At 39.2% G+C, this 20837-nt stretch overlaps 1 protein-coding gene and 1 non-coding gene across 3 annotated transcripts; one reads left to right on the top strand and one right to left on the bottom strand.

Annotated features, from left to right (window-relative positions):
* Positions 1-7791: 7791 nt before the first annotated feature.
* LOC115752206 (E3 SUMO-protein ligase SIZ1) lies at positions 7792-19001 on the top strand. 2 transcript variants are annotated; one of them, XM_030690285.2, is made up of 19 exons: positions 7792-7953; positions 8101-8202; positions 9525-9605; positions 9936-9978; positions 10507-10576; positions 10668-10830; positions 11421-11551; positions 12797-12865; positions 13279-13366; positions 13469-13544; positions 13875-13948; positions 14143-14250; positions 14802-14960; positions 16041-16145; positions 16223-16303; positions 16389-17604; positions 17927-17986; positions 18056-18328; positions 18413-19001. In XM_030690285.2, the coding sequence occupies exons 2-18, from the start codon at positions 8179-8181 to the stop codon at positions 18064-18066; spliced, it is 2559 nt and encodes an 852-aa protein (XP_030546145.1). In that variant the 5' UTR covers positions 7792-7953; positions 8101-8178; the 3' UTR covers positions 18067-18328; positions 18413-19001. The 2 variants fall into 2 exon arrangements, with proteins under 2 accessions (XP_030546145.1, XP_030546143.1); XM_030690283.2 differs by having other exon boundaries at positions 17927-18328.
* A 1127-nt stretch (positions 19002-20128) lies between these two features.
* On the bottom strand, positions 20129-20201 carry TRNAK-CUU. The gene has a single exon. It is a non-coding gene; the product is annotated as a tRNA-Lys (tRNA).
* Between the last annotated feature and the right edge of the window lie 636 nt (positions 20202-20837).

The following is a 20837-nucleotide window of genomic DNA, read 5'->3' as shown; positions in this document are numbered from 1 at the left end:
ATTAAAAAGAAAAAAAAAAGAAAAGAGGAAGGAGAAAAAAGGGAAAAAAAAGATAAATAATTAAAAATATTAAAATTCGATTTTAAAAAATAAAAAATGGAAAAATGGAAAAACAATAAATTATTAAATGAAGTGTATGGAGGAAAATTAAGTCCAATTTCCCATCCCAAACAATAGAAAATATTTTCCCGATCTTTTTCATATTTCAACCAAACATCGAAAAATATAATCATTTTATTGGAAATTGACTTCCTAGAAAATGTTTTCCCGAAACGACTCATTTTTCGCGAAACAAATAGAGCCTAAATGTCAACGGCGTTTGACAAAAAAAAAAAGTGCTAACAGCGAGAAATTCCGATCAAGTAATTACGTGTCATTTATTTTAATTTTTTTGCATTATGTGGCAATTTTTAAAAAAAAAATCAAGCCACGTGACATCCACGTGAACTTTTAAACTTGAAAATAAGCTAAAAGATAAAAATCAAAATAAAAAATTCCACGTCAGGGGTTGCCAAGCCCATTGTTGGCGATGGTAGGGCAGTGGAGGTGAGGGCTTCACCGCTCCAACTTCTATTTTTTTTTTTAATATTACGTGAAATTTTTTATTGATTTTTAGCTTTTTTTTTTTATTGCTAATTGAGATCCTCTGCCAAGCTGCGAAAATACCACGTATGATTTTCGACGAAGTTCACTATTGTTGGCACTGAAATAGCCGTTTTTAAAAAAAATTGATATTTAAGTGATAAAAAATATTGATATCAAAATAAGCGTCGTACATTAAATATTGATATTTGAGGTGTCTTTCCGTCGAACCTTAATTGGCAAGCCAATATCCCATGAGGTAGGCATATCGAGTCGGCTGACGGAGCTTGTAGGCAAAGGCGAGACGGAGACATGTACAAGGAAAAAGTGAAAACATCAACACTCAAAACTTCGAATCTTTTGGGTTGGGATTGGAAATTTGTCCCACGGGAGTCTTTTCAGACAACAACCTTTGTAAATTTCCCTTTGTTTCGGGCGTGCCATGGGCCCATGACATAAAACGCAGGTGCTCGATCATGCACCCTTAAATCGAGCTGCTCTCTCCTTCCGGTCACTTTGTCACAACCTGATTTTTGTAGCCCCCCCCGGAAGAAAAATTCGAAATCATAGGCCGAAGGCACTGACGCACTCAAGTTAGGGATGAGCTGTGAGCATGACATCAGGTCCCACGACAAGGACCCGACGAATGGCCTTTTGTGTTAAAGGCAACTTCCCAGGTTCAATGCTCTAAAAGCGATGGCCGCGCACAGCTTTTCATGTGCGTTCGCTGTTGCGAATGTCGTTGTTAAGAGTTAGACTGCGCAAGAAGACGCTGGCCCACTAATTCATGTGCTTCTTTCGTTTGAATTTTCCCAGCCTTTGCAACCCATAGCTGGGTGCCTGCTTCCTCCGATGCAAAAAAAAAAAACTGGAGGGGAGGATCAGGTTCCGATGTGAATTATATCTTCTTTGAAAGGTCGTCGATTCGATTCATATGGAAGATTCAATGCATTGAAGCATGTCTCTACCTGTCAAGCATCTTTAGTCGTCGTTCGCGTCGGAGGCGGTGCCTGTAGTGGGGCGTACGTTCTCTTGACATCGAATGATTGGTCGAGAAAATATAATTCACGTGTTGATTTATGCCAAGCACGTGGCCAGGATAGGCCAACTGTGCCCAGGTTTTTAGGTCAAGGTTTTATTACGTTGGGATCCACCAAGGAGAGTTGCTGGGCATTGTCGTCTTTCGCTTCCAACGCTGAAAATGCAACGTTGTATTAGTTTTTGATTATTCTCGGAACAAATGTCTAGGTAGATTGGTAGGGGGCGGGAGACAAAGTTGATGACCCTACATCAATTTCTCAACTCGTGACCGTGTCAAGAGCAGACTATGCACTGAAATTGGACGGTACTCTTAGGTTATCACTCGGATATGTAGTATAGTGGGATCCCAAGGTACTTGCAAACAACCATTTTATTTCCATCGTAAATTTTGCTTTTATCACCTTTTTTCGTTCATGTGTGTCAAATTGAATCCTAAACCTCCGGTGAAGCTTGATCTTGCCGGTGTATTGACGAGGCTCGACCTCGCCGTCGCTTGGTGAGGTCGAGCCTCTCCCGGGGCGAGCAAGCTCCACTCTTGTCGGTCCTCCCCTCTAGTCAGTCGCTAGGAGAAAGAAGGAAGGGAAGATGAAAAAAAAAGAAAAAGAAAAGAAAAGAAACATAAGAGAAAATAAAGATAACTAAATAAAAATTTCGAAAAAAAACATAGAAATACTATTAAGAATTATCCACTTCTGCATCAGCCGCATCATGTCGGTGATTTTTAGCTCAAATTGATCGAATGAATTAAATTGGTAAAAATGCAAAATATTCGAGACTCAATCGTCAAAAGAAAAAAAAAAGAAAAGAAAATGTTTCGAACTGAATTGGCACAATTGTAATATGTTTGGACCGTTACTTGCAAACAACCATTTAATTTTTTTTTTGTTCAAAACGAAAATCTTCATTTCATAAGAAAATAGGGGTACATAACCGCAACATAAAGATGTAAATTCAACAAAACAACTAAAACTAGTAAATATGAAAATAAAATCAACTTGGTACATCCCGTAAATATTCGCTTGTTCCACAAAGATAGATCTATTGTAGCATCGAACGCCAACGATAGCCAATCACCGAATCTCGGATCAACATTAATGACGAGCACATGCCAGGAAATCTCTCTCCGTTAACTACGGTTGTCAAAAGGCAGTGCACTTCTAGATTCATCCTCCCCATCACCATCACCATCACCATGTGGAGAAGACAACAATACCAAAAGGTTGAAAGAACACAGAAAACACCTTGTGAATCCCGGATCTATAGCTAAATCGGTATATACGATTGCTCAAATCTAGATCTAGTTCTAGATTTGGAGAGAAAAGCTACAAAAAAGATGTCGATTGTACATAAAATCACTTTTAGAAATGTCGACTGCTGAAGAGAGTAGCAAAGTGTATCAAATACTTGTAAAGCGCTCGAAAATATGGAGTAATCACCCAAAGCCGGAGCGAGCAAGAAGATCCGAGAAGAGTAGGTTCTTTCGAGGCACTCGTGCTTTGATCTTCACGCAATCAACCGCCTTTTAATTTAGATTATCTGTTCTTTTTCAAAAGTACATGGATATGTGGACCCGCCGGCTGAGCGTATGTGGCTAACATTGCTAAAGAAGACGCCTAACAGTAACATCCTCGTCACGCTCTTCGTCTAATTCGTCGAGTTAAACTCCGCTGACGGACGAAGAATGACGTCATCGGCGACTGTGAAACGGATCAAGATTTGGAGGAAATACCAGCCACACGTAGATCCACCCCGCAAGAAATCAAAAGAAGCATCCATCTGGAGACATGGAATCCCCTTTATATAGCGAACGATCCCAAAGGTGCAGGAGAGTCAGGCCCAAAGTTTCATCTCTCTCTCTCTCTCTCTCTCTCTACAGTCGAGCTGCCTACTTCCTCAAAGAAGCATGGAGAAGGTCCGCCACGCAGGAGTGATGACGCCGTCGGCCATGATCGTCCTCCACATTTTGTTGAGCGGGTGTTACATGGAGTTTAGGGTTTGACTAGAGCGAATCCCCGCTCAAAATGCAAAGGATCTTTCGAGAATTCAACATGGGTTTGTTCCGTCGATGGAGTTGCTCCGTGTAATGCTTTCACGCGCACGAGATTAGGCCGCCGGCAGCATTTCTCCTGCGTGGCAAACCTTCGTTCGCATGTCTTGTGCGTAGATACGCAGCGACCAGCTCGGTTTCGAGGAAAATGGCGTCACGGAGGCACGACAGCTAGTCCAAGGTCAGTGTGTTGATTCATCTTCGTTCCCCTTTCAGGACGATAGACTTTCCATTTGCTCAAGCTTGAGGTGAACTGTGAACGGCTTTCGAGTTGAGTTGAGGAGATGCTGTTCCAGATTCGTAACGATTTTTCTATGCAGAGAGCTCTTTTAGGCATTTCATGCAACGCCGAATCCCACCATGACGTGAAAATTCACGCAGCTTTTTCGTTCGGCGGAGATGATTTCTGCAATTTTTTTGGCAGGATCGCATCCCGAAGGAAGCCGTTGCGAAAGGCTAAAGCGGGTAAAAATTTATAAACGTTTTTGCCTCGGTGCCAATTCAGTCCTAAAATCTTAACTGTGTCAATTTAGTCAAAACATTTTACATTTGTGCCAATTGAATCCGTTCGATCAATTTTGACCGGAAATTGCTAACGTGGACGCCGTTCATTCCTACGTCGCCCTAGCCGGCGCTGATGTTGATATTTTTAATAATTTTTTAGATTTTTTTTTTTTTGGATTGAGGGTCGGCGACCATCGCCGGCCAATGTGAGGGTCGGAGCCCTTGCCCGGATCTGGACTAGGCGAGGGAGCCGCTCTAGGCGAGGGCAGCGATGCCCTTGTCGGCCTAGCGGGGCGAGGGCTCGCAACCCTCACGTTGGCCGGCAAGGACCGTGATGCTCTCGCCCACATCTGGCAAGGGTCGCCGGCCCTTTGTCCAAGCACAAAACAAAGTAAAAAAAAAGTACAAAAAATGGCAAAAATATTTTTAAAAAATTGGCTATGCCGGCGTTGGTTGTGCCATGTAAGACGACAGATGTCCACGACAGTGATTTTCGGCCAAAATTGATAAAATGAACTCAATTGGCTCAAATGCAAAATCTTTAAACTAAATTGACATAATTGGAAGGTTTATGATTTAATTAGCACAAACGCAAACTGTTTAGGACACTTTTCCCGCTAAAGCATGCCGGCAAAGCATGTAGGATATCCATTTGGAGACGTCCTCGGGTACATCGGGTCTGATCGACATGAAAGATCCAGATGCTCTGAGCTTATTATATGAACCCGGATCGCATACGAATTTTCCCTTTGTTTGGAGGAAACAATTTGATATTTCATCCTTACGCCGACTACTGTGTGCGACCGGCGCTCCACCTTTTTCATGTGATCTTTAAAGAATTTGGTTATTAGTTGTGTCGAGGTTGACAGGTTCATCAAACTTGCAAGAAACTGGCTTCGGCTACTGGTAGTGTACTGTATTCTCCTTTCTTAATTGGATCTTGGTCATTTATTCACTGTCGATGCAGCTCGTCGGGAGAGACGCAGCGATTTTTTTTAAGCAATCAGATGATGTTGGTCTGCTGTTTCGAGCGATTTTAAAGACATGATCATCGATATTGATCCAATGCATTCGGATCCGCAGATTTGAACCGAAGATCACACGAAAAGAGAGTTCTGAATACCCATTCATATTAAAATAAAAAAAAAAGTGCTTTAGTGAACAGCAATGACATTTATTTTGTAACTCATTGTTTCTATATTGCGACATTTTCATCCACGTAGCAGTAACACTCTTGTTTATAATAAATTACGAAAGAATTAGAGCAATAATTGTTCAACCAAAGTACAAATCTTAAACCCAAAATCTCAGATTCATAAATTGTGAATCGATAATTGAATCGAATCTCAAGATGCGCTACAATAAATAAAACTAGCTTCTTTTCACGTAGAGACGTTTAAAGTAGTTGAAAGAATGTAAAATGACAAGTTTTAGTAAAATTAATGCTCGAGTGCAAAGAATAACATACGATCTTGTAACGCATTATTCTTCCTAAAAACTCTTCCACATTATTTACGAATAATATGTGATTTACAAATTTTCGTTATATATTTAATTCACACATGGTGAAATTGGTTGAAACATGCTTCATATGATAGTGAAATATAACAGAAAGCGTGCGGAGCTGGAGCCTGGAATGTTTGCCTTCTGGGCCAACTATTCGCCCACTTTGGAATCTTTACCTTTAGATAATTATTTTGTTAGGATTTGGCGTACAATCACAACGAAGTAAAACGTAAAACGAGAAAGAGAAATCGACACAAGGCTTATCCAGGTTCATCCTCAAACTAGGGCTACATCAAAAAGATGATTCCACTATAATTAGTACATCGCACCTCTCGTTATATACATCAATTACAAGAGAAAAAGAGTATATATAATAGTTATTATGCTTTGGCCCAAACCCAAACTACCGATGAAAAATACATGTTTTTCTATCGGTGGGGAGTATGAACCACACCCTAATAAATTTAGTCTCTGCCCCTAGATCGCCAACTACGGCAAGAGTTTCGCCTTTTGAAGTACCAGTTGCATAGAGCGACCGGGCCAAGCCGAGTCTAAAAAGGCTTTGATGGCTTGAGATTCATCTAAAGAGTAGGAACATCGAAATGCTTTCCTCACCAGACCGTTCATGGCTTCTCGTAGCATTTCAGTGGAAAGCTGAAAGCCTGGACATTGGACAACATTGCAGGGAACATCACGTCTAGTAGCTCTATTCTATTCATTGATGAAAAAATTCACTCGGAGGAACGAAGTATGATTTCTTGATCCACCACATTCCAAGATGAAGCGATGATCTTATCGTTATGAGTACGATGCAACATGTTATAAATTCGCCTAGTAGATACGGTTACAGTGCAATGTGTATAGTCTATGAATTAAAGAAAAAGTGAAACTCGAAAACTAACCAAAAAAGCAAAAAAAAAAAAAAAAAAAACATTGAGCTTTTGCTCTGTTTTTTTTTGGGTGGGGGGGAGGGACAAGATGCATTGAACTTGCCTGGCCTATAATATCAAAGCCCGGCCCATATTTGTATGAATCCTCGTTATCTACAAGTCACCGGTCCAAAAAGGCGCTCAAGGAGCTTAACTGGTCAGGAGTATTGATTTACTCACAATCATAGGAGTTCTAGAACTAAGACCCTTTGAATGCACAAACATTACCAAAAAAAAAAAAAAAAATAGCTTTTTAAAGTTTCCCAAATAACCCAATAATAAAAAAATGTCATCGACTCTTGTTTAATATTAGAGATTTTAAGGTAACTGCACGAATGCTTCTATCTTAATTATCCTAACATCGTCGTGTACATACACCCATCACTTTGGACAATACAAATAATATTTAGTCGAAAGCAAAATGATTTTTTTTTTTAAGGAGTAAGTTTATGTAGGTGAATGTAAGATGCGTGTCTATTGCATTTTGACGGTGGGCCATGCTCCATATAAGTCTATGTACACACATTCCATTGTCAATATGATTATTTGCTATGGAGAGATGGCTAATTTCGAAATCGGACTCTTAAGGTAAGGATACAGAGAGAAGTGGTGTCATAATAGCAAAGACGTAATCTTGTTTCACTTAAATGAGAGAAATCAAAATAAATTCAACCGACGTCCTAACCCACGCCGAAAAAGAAATTCGGTCATCATAGATGATCGGTTCTCGTCACATGAAAATCACCGATATATATGCCCTTTGTATATCAAATCAAATCATAATATGCAAATTCATCCAAATTTTTCTTTATCTTTCGACAATAATTAAAAAGAAAAACGTGAAATTTAGTTCGTGCCTATTTTCGATTTCTAGCCCCAAAGCAAAGCGATTGGCGGGCTCCCCAGCATCCAAGCAGCACCCCCCCACCGTTGTTTTGACCCTTTTGCTTCTCCAGCGACGTGGAAAGATCCGAGCCGCGAATTTCGATGCCGCACAAGCTCTTTGTCCTGGTTTACAGTAGACCTTTCCTCGTCCGCCATGGGGCAAAACAAGCCTGCACGTGCACGCAGGGAAACTAAACCCGGACTTGTTCCCCGTCGAAAAGCCGGATTTCATAAAATCGCCGATACGTCCGAGACATTTTGTGGAACTTAGAGGTGAGGACGCAGGGTCTCCTTGCGTTTTCGTTTTGGTTTTGGTTTTTGTTGGGGGTCGCTCTGGTCAAAAGAGAGGAGGCGTTAGAAAGCGGAAGCGCGAGCGCGTGAGAGGAGGAGGAGGAGTCGGCGTCCACTCGCAACCCTAATTGGCCTCTCCCTCGCGCTATCGACCTCGATCGATCGCGTGTAAGTGTCGTTTCCGTGGCTCTCTTCGTCGATGTTTTCGGTGCTTGATTTGGGAGGCTGTCTCGGTCGTCTGCCATTCTTTTTCTGGTTCGGTAATTTAGGTCCATTGGCGGTCTTCGTTGAGCTCGATGTTGATGTGTTTCGCAGTTTTGATCGGATCACCTGGAATTCGCGGTCCCGTAGTCCGGACACTTTGGTGCTTTTCTGTTTCTGCTGTCGGAGGAAATGGATTTGGTAACTAGTTGCAAGGTACTATTTTTTAGTTACTGGTAAATATTTTACTGGTGGTGGTGTTGTTTACAGTCCTTAAAAGTCTGATGTTGTAATAGGCGAAACTGATTTGGCATCGAACCTATTTATCTCGGTCTTTGTATGTCTATCAATACTTTTGCATCACTGTCTATTGTTGTGTTGGGAGTCGCATTGACTAACGGGATTGCTCCGCACAGTCGGTATTTTTGGAGGACATGCTATTCTTAATAGCACGAGGGACCTGACCTTTTGTTGTCCTTCGATTGCATCATGAATGCGGATTTGCGTTCATTGCGCGTTTCACGTTTTTATAGCTTTGACTCATGTAGCATTGAGCGAATTTGGTAATGCTATTTGTATATCAGAAAGGGATGTGGCATGTGATCGAGTTTCAACCAATTCCTGTTTACTGAGACCTCATTTGTATATACTCAGGCGGTTGATGTCAGTGGAAAAAAAATTTGAAGGTAGTTTTAACTTTTACTTAAGCACGATCTCACCAGTCCTCTCATTGTTGCTGCTTTTGGGATTGAGCGTTCCTTTGGACTTTTGCATATCAGTTCCATATTGTCCAATTATTGTGCTGTATGTATACCAACATCGTTAAATATCTTTAATGTCTAATTGGGAAATTAGAAATGAACAAATAATGCTGTTTGACTTAATTGTGCTTGTAATAAATGACCTTCTTCTTGATTGGGTATTGTTTGATTTGGAGACTTGATCACGATGATGTATCACGTGAAGATCATGGAGGAAGGATGAGTGGATTACTTCAGGAAATGATCTCGAGCTCTTTGTATTCCTTCTCGCTTCCCTCTCCTCAATTCTATTTGTGTTTTAGCAAGGTGCTTTCCTATGAAAAATGATTTGGTCTTTGACATTGCTTAAACAATCTCTGTGTCTTTCATTGGTACAAGGAGCGCATAGAATAATTGAATCAGTAAGTTTCATCTGTGCTAGGTGCTGCACAGATATCATGCATTTTCATGCTCTTCTTGCGTGATTGATATTCTGGTGGTTTTTTCTCCTTGTCAGGCTGCTTGCATCGATATACAAACATTATTTTAAAAAAAATAGGACCATATGTTTGATCAGACCTTGTTTGCATGAATACCGTATGTTTCTCTTGTGGGAAGACATAATAACCTTCTCTGCAACTGTTCCTCTACGAAATTCCTGCACTCCCTTGTGCAAAAAACAGAAAGTTCTATGTGGAGGCCTGTCCAACGTTTGCTATTGTCATTTCAACCAATGTTCCATTTGAGGTTAATACCGGTTGTTCAGTTGTTGTAACTTATTGATTTTATCATGCACAGGATAAATTAGCGTATTTTCGAATAAAGGAACTGAAGGATGTCTTGACGCAGCTAGGGCTTTCAAAGCAGGGGAGAAAGCAGGTTAGTTACTCAGTTGATTTTGATGTTGCTGTTTCCATGCATGTTGTTTACAAGCTTTTAGAGCTGTTTTAGTTCGTGATGCGCTCATACTGTGCGTATTGGGTCACAACTGTTTTTCTTCACTTAGAACTTTGTCTTGTACTCGTGATTTTTTCTGCAAATGGTGCTTTGAATCGCTTGCCCCTACGGATGATGGCTGTTTTCTCCTCTGTCACGCATTAGGATCCATGTTGTTGGACTATTTTCATTGTTGTTCTTGGCTTGGTCACTTCACTTGTTTGACATTTTCTTAAAGTGTTGGATTTCATTTTTTTTCCCTGGTTCATGTAGGATCTTGTGGATAGGATATTATCAGCTCTTTCAGATGAACAAGGTATATGATGATTTTCTTTTCCAGTTGTAAATTGTTTCTAGTTCTTTTAATTGACAAATGTGATTATTTGGGCTTTATTCATCCCTTTTGAGTTTTGATGCGATCTTGTACATGGCAACATATTAATTCATGGGAAGTTACATTAATCATTGTTCTTTTATTTGTCGTTTACTGATTTTTTGTGACAGTGCATTTACCTGTTTTTAAAGAAATGTCCCCCGAAGTCAAATGAGAGTATAGCCTATACTTTGTGCCTCTTATCAAATATATTCTTTTTGTGATATATGCTGCTGCCGATGGAGGTATGAAGTAGTCGGAATGCTGATTTTTGAGTTCTTCTCTCCCCCTGTTATTCTTAAATTGTCTTTCAAAGAGAGTGGGCAATATTAGCGGATAACATGATTAGCGAAGGCTCATCTCTCATGGTTGGGCTTCTTGTGAATTAATTGGTTAGAATGGGGTCGCATTTATTAATGGGTGATTTTCGTGCAGCGTGGACTAAAATGCTAATTCTTGGTTGTTTTATAGTGTCCAAGATGTGGGCTAAGAAGAATGTGGGGAAGGAAGATGTCGCAAAACTAGTTGACGATATTTACAGGTCTCCTCTTGTTTTTCACTCTATCTGTATCATTTGTCATGATTTGCACTCTGCCTTTTATCTGACAGATATTTCTGGTTTGAGCTTACAGAAAAATGCAGGTTTCTGGGGCCACTGATTTGGCTTCAAATGGTCAGGGAGCCTCAGATTGCAGTAATATCAAAATTAAAGCAGAGTTTGATGACCCATATCGGTCAGAAACAAAGGTCAGATGTCCTTGTGGAAGTTCTTTGGAGACAGAGTCAATGATCAAGGTATGGATTGTACCAAGTATTTGCATTTGGATACATTCTCATTTTGTCCTAGTTGTTGGCCAAAAGCAACGAGTTCTTGTTAGTTTTTTACTTGGTTTATATGCATCCTAAAGTGACCCTATCGTGGTTTGTCACAGTTGTTGAAATTGTCAACCTTTCCCATACAGTTAATTGGTTTACGAAAAATTTTGAAGCCAGCACTTGCAACTTTGCATCGTCACCCTTTGTCCAATCTCTTTTCTTTCAATTTTCCTTTTGAGAGTCCCTTTATGTTGAAATTGCTACTCACTGTTCTTATAGTCCAATCTCTCTTCTTTTGTGGTATGATATGTGGTGAAAAATTACCTGTGCTTTGAATGTGGCAAGAAAACGAAGTTTGTTGTCACTCTTCTCCACGGACTTGGTAGAACCTGCAACTGTACCTTTTGAAAATAATGGATGTCATTCTTGAAATATAAATAAACAGTGAATGGTTTCATGTCATACCATCATTTCTGCTTTAGTTGACATATTTTGAATTTACCCTCTTGCCTATTTTCTTTTTCCTAATTACGTCTTTTTTTTCTCTTTCTATCTTTATTTGGCAGCAGTGTGAGGACCCAAGATGCCATGTCTGGCAACACATGAGTTGTGTCTTGTTGCCTGAAAAACCTGGGGAGGGCAATCCCATGGTTCCTGAAATTTTTTATTGTGAGCTATGCCGTCTTAGTCGTGCTGATCCGTACGTATCTCATAGTAGCAAACCTTCACATTTCTTCAATATATTAACTGGGACGTGTGATGTTCGGTCTTCACAGACGTGGCTTTCTATATGGAATGATGATATTGACATCCCTCTTGAGAAATTTTATTTATTGTTGTACGCGAAACGATGATCTAACTCTTCAGTTCTGTTAGTTTGATATGATCACTAAATTGATCACGGGAAGTGCTATAGCAGGTGTTCTTACAAGAGAAGGTGTTTTTATAAATTGGATCGATACCGGATAAAAATTTAGGTCGAATGACAAGCGTTACCTGCTTAGATACTCTTCTGCTTGTTGCTGACAATTGTTTTTGCCTTCATATCTTAAAAAGGAAGAATCTGAACTTGATACGGTTGTTTTGTCCTTGGGAAACAATGTCTTGTAGCAGAAGCACGTCTCTTGGACTCACAAATGGAGGTCTAAGAACCTGAAAAGTATGTCTTCATTTTAAATATGGCTGGAGGCAGTTGAGTATTAGGCCCATATACCATACATGCACATGTGAGGTGGTGACTCGGGAGCACTGTGATTCTTTATTGGCACACTATTAGGATAGAAGTTCTAGTTCCTAGATATTTCAATAGTCATACAAGTATGGCACTTAAAGAGAATACTTAAAGAGTCTTTGAGGGAGAAGACGCAATTTTCCTCCGTGAGACCATGATCCATAGATCATTGTGGGTGTTGTATTCTTTCTCTAGATTCCTTATGTTTATTCTATGCGGGATTATCTGCCTCCTCTTTTGTATGCTAAGTTGCATGCTTGTCCCCTTGCCTTGTGTTTAGGAAAGGTAATCATGCTTGAAGAGATGTATGGAATAAATTCTACTTCTGAAAAGGTGCTTATTCGTATAACTTAGAAGTTTTGTCTGGCTGATACGGTATTGTAAGTCCTTCAATTGGACTGATAATTGCTTCCCCCCTTTCAGTCAATAGAAAATGGCGCTGCTTAGTGGAAATGCACTTTTAAGTGTTGCGTCAGCCCTGCACTTCTTAGCTTGGTTGTATGAGTTTGTTTTTGATGTGAGCATTGCAGCTCTAAATAGATCTGGGTATTGGAGGCGGTTGTCTTGTTTAATACATTCTTAGCTTGCCATTGGTTTCTTTTGGTTTCCTTGATTTGAATTTTTGAATTGGATTCTGTTCTTTGTATACTTTCCAAAGATGAAAAAGGAAAAGCTCTTTTCTTCACTAAGTTCTAATCGTACTGTTTTTCATAGGTTTTGGGTTTCTGTGGCACATCCTCTGTATCCTGTGAAAATGACTACTACGAATATGCCAACTGATGGGTGAGTTCTTTTGGCTTTGCATATGTTTATTTGATGGTTATTCTTTTCTATGTATTGTTATTACCTCTACTGGGTTTACCTGGAATGGTTTATTTTCCCTGGTGCATCAGTACTGTTTTTTTTTTCCGGTACAAAGATCTTGTTATCTTATTGCTTATATCTCCCTAAAACATGCAAGTATCCTGTATGTTCAATTTCGTTTATATACAAACAGGCGATGGTGCTCTCTTGTTTCTGGTGGGTTTTTTTTTTTTTTTAAGTTGATTTGCAATTATTCTGGGCATTGATGAATTTTCGATATTTCGTAATCTATTGGCATTTGTTGTATGATTTGCAATGAGCAGAGAAATTTTTGAAGTTGATTTTTTTCCTTGCCATTCTTATTATGTGCTAATGGATGTGTGCATGCACAGTACTAATCCGGTACAGAGTGTTGAGAGAACTTTTCAACTGACAAGGGCAGACAAAGACCTTCTATCAAAGCAAGAGTATGATGTTCAGGTAAGTTTCAACTGCTTTTAAGCTTATTTGCAAGATGTATGTTACGGGACTAATTTAATTATTCAAGCTTGATGATTTGTGTGTGATAATGTCTTCGTGAAGGCTTGGTGTATGCTTCTGAATGACAAGGTTCCATTCAGGATGCATTGGCCACAATATGCGGACCTACAGGTCAATGGTAAGTTGTCTTAGGTATTTGTACTTTAATCGTGGTAGGGAGACACTTTGTAGGCCATATTTTTTATGAAGTATTGCAAGTGCTTAGCCTGTATAATCACAAATATCTTTTCTTCTTAAGGCCTCCGTCCAATTTTTTTTTTTTTTTTGGAGGGGGGGGGGGGAACTGAAGCACTAAGTTCTTTGTTTCTTGTTTGCTTTGATCATGGAAGTGCTGTTTCTGGATTAGGGTTTTGAATTGTTATCTTTTGAGGGTCAGTTATGCTCATGTTATGCCCATGCCATGGATTTGGAAATGGTCTTTTTGTCATTTTTTTTTTGTGTTCTACAGGTATGGCTGTTCGTGCTATTAATAGGCCTGGCTCACAGCTGCTAGGGGCTAATGGTCGTGATGATGGTCCTATTGTGAGTTAAACCTTCAAAAAGTACATTTGTCTCCTTTATGATGAATGCATTTTCTGTGCTTAGGAGTACTTGCATATTCAATGCTTGTCTGCATGGCTCTTTTAGTGCCAGATGCGTAATATCACTAAAAATGTTTTCCTTTGTGAGCTTGGCTGTCTAGTATATTCTCTTAGGTCTTTGGTTTTCTGTGGCAGGTAACTCCTTGTACGAAAGATGGAATCAATAAGATCAGCTTAACGGGGTGTGATGCTCGCATTTTTTGTTTGGGAGTCAGACTCGTGAAAAGGCGAAGTGTTCAACAGGTAGCTAAGAAAATTATTGGTTGCTGTTATCAGACTTTCTTTAGCAAGTCTAGTGCTGTCCCAAAGTTTAATTATTCATTCTGTTTCCCAGTTTCCTAATGAAATCTGGAGTACATGCTTGTATTAAAATTTACTTCTATTTGATGTCTGACTGCCCAGCTGGTCTTATCATTGTTGTCCAGGATATCATGAGCTACTTGAGACAATTTCAACTGTTGGCTCAAGTTGCTTTTAGCTGTGACTGAGTTACCACTGTATGTTTTATAGTTGTGAAACCTGAACCTTTTTCTTTCCTGGATTTCATGAGGTACTTGGGACAGTTTTAACTGTTGGTTCAAGTTTCTTTTAGCTGTGACAGAGTCGCACTGTGTGTTTTATAGTTGTGAAACCTGAACATTCTTTTTATGTATTAAGAGAATGTGGACTTGGCTGCTTTGCAATGACACTTTTAGTTAAATTTCACAGGGGTGAAACCCACTGAAATGGAGGAAAAGATGCATAGTAGAAACTAGATTTCTGTTGTACTAATGTTCCATTTCTCTGTTGTATAGATTCTCAATCTGATTCCAAAAGAATCTGATGGTGAACCTTTTGAAGATGCTCTTGCTCGTGTTTGTCGCTGCGTCGGGGGTGGAGGAGCAACCGAAGCTGACAGTGACAGTGACCTGGAAGTGGTTGCAGATTCCTTCGCTGTTAATCTACGGTGTCCTGTAAGTTGCATTGTAGGATTTGTGAAATCCTAGCAGTCCTGTATCTCCTCTTATCTTTTTAATAAGTAGCACAGATGCGACACGACGTACGCTCCGACACGTCATTTCTCAAAAAAAAAAAAAAAATTCCGACACATCGAGACACGTATATTAATATATATACATGCTAAATTATCATTTTTAGGATTGAAACTTTTTATGATTTTTTAATCAAATTAGATTCAAATCCACAAATTGATAAATAATTAAAAAAGAGCCTAGAATGAATTTACACTAAAAACATCAATCCACCATTTGTTAGTATCATTAATAGTATCTAATTGGTAAATTCCATTACATTCCATTCCAATAGTCCATAAAGTTGGGAAGGAAAAAAAAAAAGCAATCCACATTCGACCATTAAGCTTGACATTTAACAATAAGTCGAAAAAAAAAAAACAATCGACTTTTCACGCTTAGGTTTTTTTGGAGCTGGTTGGGTATATTAATTTTGGGATGGCGGGGTGGTAAAGATATTTTCTCTGAAGATATCTTCTCATTCAGTTGTTAATTCTGTGAAGTGGTTATCGTTAGCCAACTGGCTGCGTCTTCGTTTGGCCCTTTAACTAACCAGTGTTCTGCTTTCGTCTTTCTTAATTTCTTTTGAAAGCGAGTTCTTTAACTTGTCCAATCTGGGGAATGGAGTCCTCCTGCCACCAACTGCAACTCTGTTAAATTGCTGACGTGTAATTTGTCATGATGATTTGACACATTTTACAAGGCATGTCAACAATTTGATGGAGTCAGCAATGGCAGGTGACTAAAGGACTTAGATTGCGCAAGTTGAGCAAATTAAAGTACTCGATTGCTTAAAGAAAGAAGTGACGGGTACCAGTTAGAGGAGCTAATCTAAAGTTAACCCTATCAATGGTTGCACTGATAAAAAATGCTAACACCTCATTTGGTCGTGCATGGAGGAGCATTTTTTTATCATCATAAAGGCGTTGCGTGACACAAAATAATTTCCTTTGTTTTTAATTGAAACTGCAGCTACTTATTTCTGGTTTTGATTTTTTTCGCCTTTCTAATTGTGGACTGCAGATGAGTGGTTCGAGAATGAAGGTTGCTGGTAGATTTAAACCTTGTGTTCACATGGGATGTTTTGATTTGGAGGTATTTGTGGAAATGAATCAGCGATCCAGGAAGGTAATGAACTGTCAAGGAAGTTTCCCTTTTGGCTTTAATCATTTCATGCCAGTAAACTTGAACTATTGTCATTGCAGTGGCAGTGTCCTATATGCTTAAAAAATTACTCGCTGGAGAACATCATTATTGACCCTTACTTTAATCGCGTGACATCTCTGGTATTTCCTCTGCTCTTGTAAATTGCGTTATTACATAGGTGTAACATTTTTTCTGTATGTTGACTCTTTTGTTTATGTGATTCAGATGAGGTATTGTGGAGAAGAAGTGACAGAAATTGAGATCAAACCTGATGGTTCTTGGCGTGTTAAGACCAAAACTGAAAGCGAACGGAGAGATTTGGGCAATCTTATTCAATGGCACCTTCCTGATAGTACTCTTTGCCTCTCAGCAGAAGAGAATACTCCACCAAATGCAGAGTATATGAAGCAGATTAAGCAAGAAGGTGTTTTGGACGGCCATACTGGTTTGAAACTTGGAATTAGGAAGAACCGTGATGGAATTTGGGAAGTCAGCAAACCTGATGAGTTGAATAACTCTTCCAGTAGCAGATTGCATGATAAATTCGGAGAGCATGAACCGAAAGTCATTCCAATGAGCAGCAGTGCCACTGGAAGTGGTAGGGATGGGGAAGATCCCAGTGTTAATCAGGAAGGTGGGGGGAATTTCGATTTCTCTGCCCACAATGGAATTGAACTTGATTCCATAACTTTGAATGTAGACCCCTCTTTTGGATACGCCAATCAAATTCCTTCTGCCCCAATGGGTGATGCAGAAGTTATTGTTCTTAGTGATTCGGATGAAGAGAATGACATTTTAGTTTCTCCTAGAAATATCTACAAGAATGATCAGTCTGAGCCTAGTGGGATTAATTTTTCCATACCTCACACTGGGATTACTGATTCATTTGAAGATCCTGCTCTTGGTACTGGGGCAAATTCATGTTTGGGGCTTTTTAATAACAACAATGATGATTTTGAAAATATGCACCTCTGGGGAGCTCAAGGAGGTCCTGCCTTTCAGTTATTTGGTCCAGATGGTGATGTCTCTGATGCCCTGGCTGATTTGCAGCATGGTTCAATGAATTGCACACCTTCGGCGAATGGCTACACTTTGGCACCAGTTACTGCGACGGAATCCACTGCTCTAGTTCCAGATCCTTCAGTTGGTCTTGCTGACGATAGTTTAAATGATAATTTAGTTGATAATCCCTTGGCAATTGGCCGGGATGACCCCTCCCTCCAGATTTTCCTTTCGACTAGCCCCTCTGCTGCGTCATTGCAGCCTAACATAAGAGATCAATCTGACATGTCAAACGCCCTAAGTACAGAGGATTGGATATCTCTGAGACTTGGGGATGGTACCACTGGTGGTCATTGTGAACCTCCTACTGCCAATGGTTTCACTCCAGGACAGCAAATTCCTTCTGGAGAAGGGTCCATGGAGACTTTGGCTGACACAGGTTTGTACTCCTAATCTGGTTTCAATTAATGTTTTGCTTTTAGTCCAAATGAAAACTCAGGTGACACTGTCGGTAGTAGATAGAGTTGTAATAGACCAGTCATTGTCTTTGAAGAGAGCAAGTTTCTGTTGTAGTTGCTCATGTAAAAGTAAGTTTTTCCTTTACTTTAGAAAACTCATTTAATCCTTCTATTGAGTTTGATTTTCAGTCGTTTCTCCGGCCTTGCAAATTAGCATGTTCCAGATCATATCCATCTTTGTTTACAACTAGTGCTGGATCTTTCCTTGGTCTAACTTCCAAGTTGTTCTTCCATCTCGTGTAGCTTCTTTGCTTCTGGGAATGAATGATGGTAGATCCGAGAAGACAAGGAGGCAGAGATCAGGTAGCCCCTTCTCATTTCCTCGACAAAAACGTTCTGTGAGACAAAGATTCTACCTTTCTATTGACTCAGATTCCGACTAGACTGATCCTGGATATCGAAGGGTTGTCGCTCCTCTTGGACAGTTTTGGCTATACAAACTTTGCTGAAGAATTGTGGTGAAGGATCTCTAGTGGTCCAATTTAGTCATCAATAACTTGAATAGTGCTAGCAGTTTGGTATTTGTATTTTGCTGGTTTAGCATGAGGCATGAGGCATGAGGCATGAGGCATGCGGCAGAGCTAGGCAAAGCTGAAGATGTTCTGACTAAATTTTTTCTGGCACCTGATGAGTACCTTTAAATTGGTGAGTTGTGGGAATGTTCTGTTAATATTTAAGTCAATTCTTTTTTGTTGTAGCCTTCAGTGATAAAATTTGTTTGTGGCACAGGCTTCTTGCATATACCGACAAGATCTGCAATCATATTCGGGTAAACTGTACAGTGGATACTCATTTGAATCCGATACTTTCTGGAACCATCCATTGAAATTATACGATGTAGCCCGCAACATAGATGTTTCGCCTTTCATTTTGTGATGTGGAAGGAGGTAGCTTTGTAAATGTTTCTCCTGTCGGTTAGTTATAGAGAAAGATGAAGACTTATACTGCCTGTACTGCCCATCCGTTTTTGGCCATAAGTTGTCCTTTATGAATTGGATGCGATTGTTTAGTGTTTCGTTTTGTACTGGAAAAGTTGTGTCGGTGCACAAGGGGAGTGGTGTTAATTGCTCCGTGGCTAGTTGATCAGAGTAGTCATGTAGCAAGCCAGACCAAGAGTTCAGCAATGAAGGTCTTGATGGCAATTGATGGCAATGAGAGGAATCTTTTTATTCCCTCTCCTCCACCTCCCACAAACTAGTGCATATGTATATGTGAGTGTTAGTTTTTACATTTATTTCAACTTTAGTATCAGATGATGATATGTGTAAAATCTGCACATTGCTTATAGAATTGGATGTTCGATGCAAAAGTTATGGGCAACCCACCCGAATCTTTCTTCCCCGCATCAATGGCTTTTTATACCAGGTAATAAGCAGTCTCAGTAGCAACACTAAGTTCATCGAAGCATTCATGTAAGAAGAGCCATTTTAAATTTGGAAAAATGAAAAAAATAAATTAAATTTATTGTATTTGTGTCAATTCAGACTTAGATTTTTGTGTCAATTTAGTCTAAATTTTTGTATTGATGCTAATTCAGTCTTAAATCTTTTATTGATATCAATTGTCATAATCTTTTTAGTGGTGGCAATTTCGTATTAAACTTTACATTTGTGTTAATTGAGTCGGCCTAAAAATTACCCTACATAGCACGATTGACGTTTACTTGGATATATATATGTGTGTAATAATTTTAGTAATTTTTTTAATGATAGAGAAAATAAAGAGAAGATTGAGAAAAGAAAAAGAAGAAAAAATTAATATGTTTATTAAAAAATATACTAATATGAAAAAATATCCACATCGGCGCTAGTCGTGTCGCATAGGACAATCGACTTTCACATCGGCCAATTTCCGATTAAAATTAATTGATTTGACTCGATTATTATAAATATATATGGTTTAGGATTGAATTGGTATCAATACAAAAAGTTTATGACTGATTTGATATCATTAAAAAGTTTATAACTGAATTGATATCAATATAATAAATTTACCCTTTTTTTTGTACTTTTCTCATTTAAAATTCCTTAAAATGAATCATGCTCGTGCCTTGCTTGATCCAAGTTGGTCAAAATCGTCGGGGACACTTGTTTCGTGATATTTTTATACCTTCGCTTCTAACGATGGAATCCATCTTCACATTGTTGTTGGTCAGTTACATGTCCATATGCTTAGGAAGAAAAGTGATTGTCCCTTTAAAGGCAATAATTCATTCAATACTCTTGCATCCAATCGGGGGTTTGAAAATGGAAAGGAAGATTAAACAAGTGAGATCTTACTCGCTGTAATAATTATATGTCATTTGAATAAATGTTTAGTACTAGGGAGGACGCTAAAAGATTAGGTTGTTTGATAGAGAATGATGTATTAAAAGGATAAGTATGTTCGCATTAGAAATGTGACCAAGGTCCAAAAAGCAAACCTTTATATCTGCAAATTCAAGATCGCCCACCGTGGGGCTCGAACCCACGACCACAAGGTTAAGAGCCTTGCGCTCTACCGGCTGAGCTAGACGGGCTTCTTGTTTTCACATCTCGTTTTCCAATTATTTCTATCTAAGAATCAAGATCTATCCAACTCTCTTTTTTTGTTGTCACGTTCGATAATAGTCTTCTGACCAGTTCAATATCCGTTATTAAAGGACAATTGAAAATCAGTCCCATAATGTTCATACATTTAGCCGAGTAGGGATTTTCGTGGATTCTCTTAAATATTCATCAATAACATGGTATGAAGTAGGCGTGCCGCAAGAATGCAACGTGTAAGCCTCTTTGTTATTGTCTCTTGCACGTATGTATGCGTTATATCAATGGAGCTAATCACGTGATGACTGTATAGTCAATGATTCACGAGAAAATATATGTTAGCTGGCTTTTTTTAGTGTAAAAACTAAGGTTTAAACATGTAAATCCCTCTCCGTATCAAATTAGGTTGGTATTTACCGTACTCATCGCTAGGATGTTTAGTTTAAGGCATTGACGAAGCGCCGATTATCTTGTGGACTAGCCTATCGTGGTAGTCCATTAGGTGCGAGTGGCTAAACTCAAGATCGAAGATACATTCTATGTTCGGACTCGTCTTTTGTAGATGAGTGTGATCACGTTTTTCATTTTTTTTTATCTTATGGATCTCAAAGGACATCATGGTCGCCCAC

Source organism: Rhodamnia argentea, chromosome 6, assembly GCF_020921035.1.
Source record: "Rhodamnia argentea isolate NSW1041297 chromosome 6, ASM2092103v1, whole genome shotgun sequence".
Lineage (NCBI taxonomy): Eukaryota > Viridiplantae > Streptophyta > Magnoliopsida > Myrtales > Myrtaceae > Rhodamnia > Rhodamnia argentea.
This window is presented reverse-complemented; position numbering and strand designations above follow the sequence as displayed.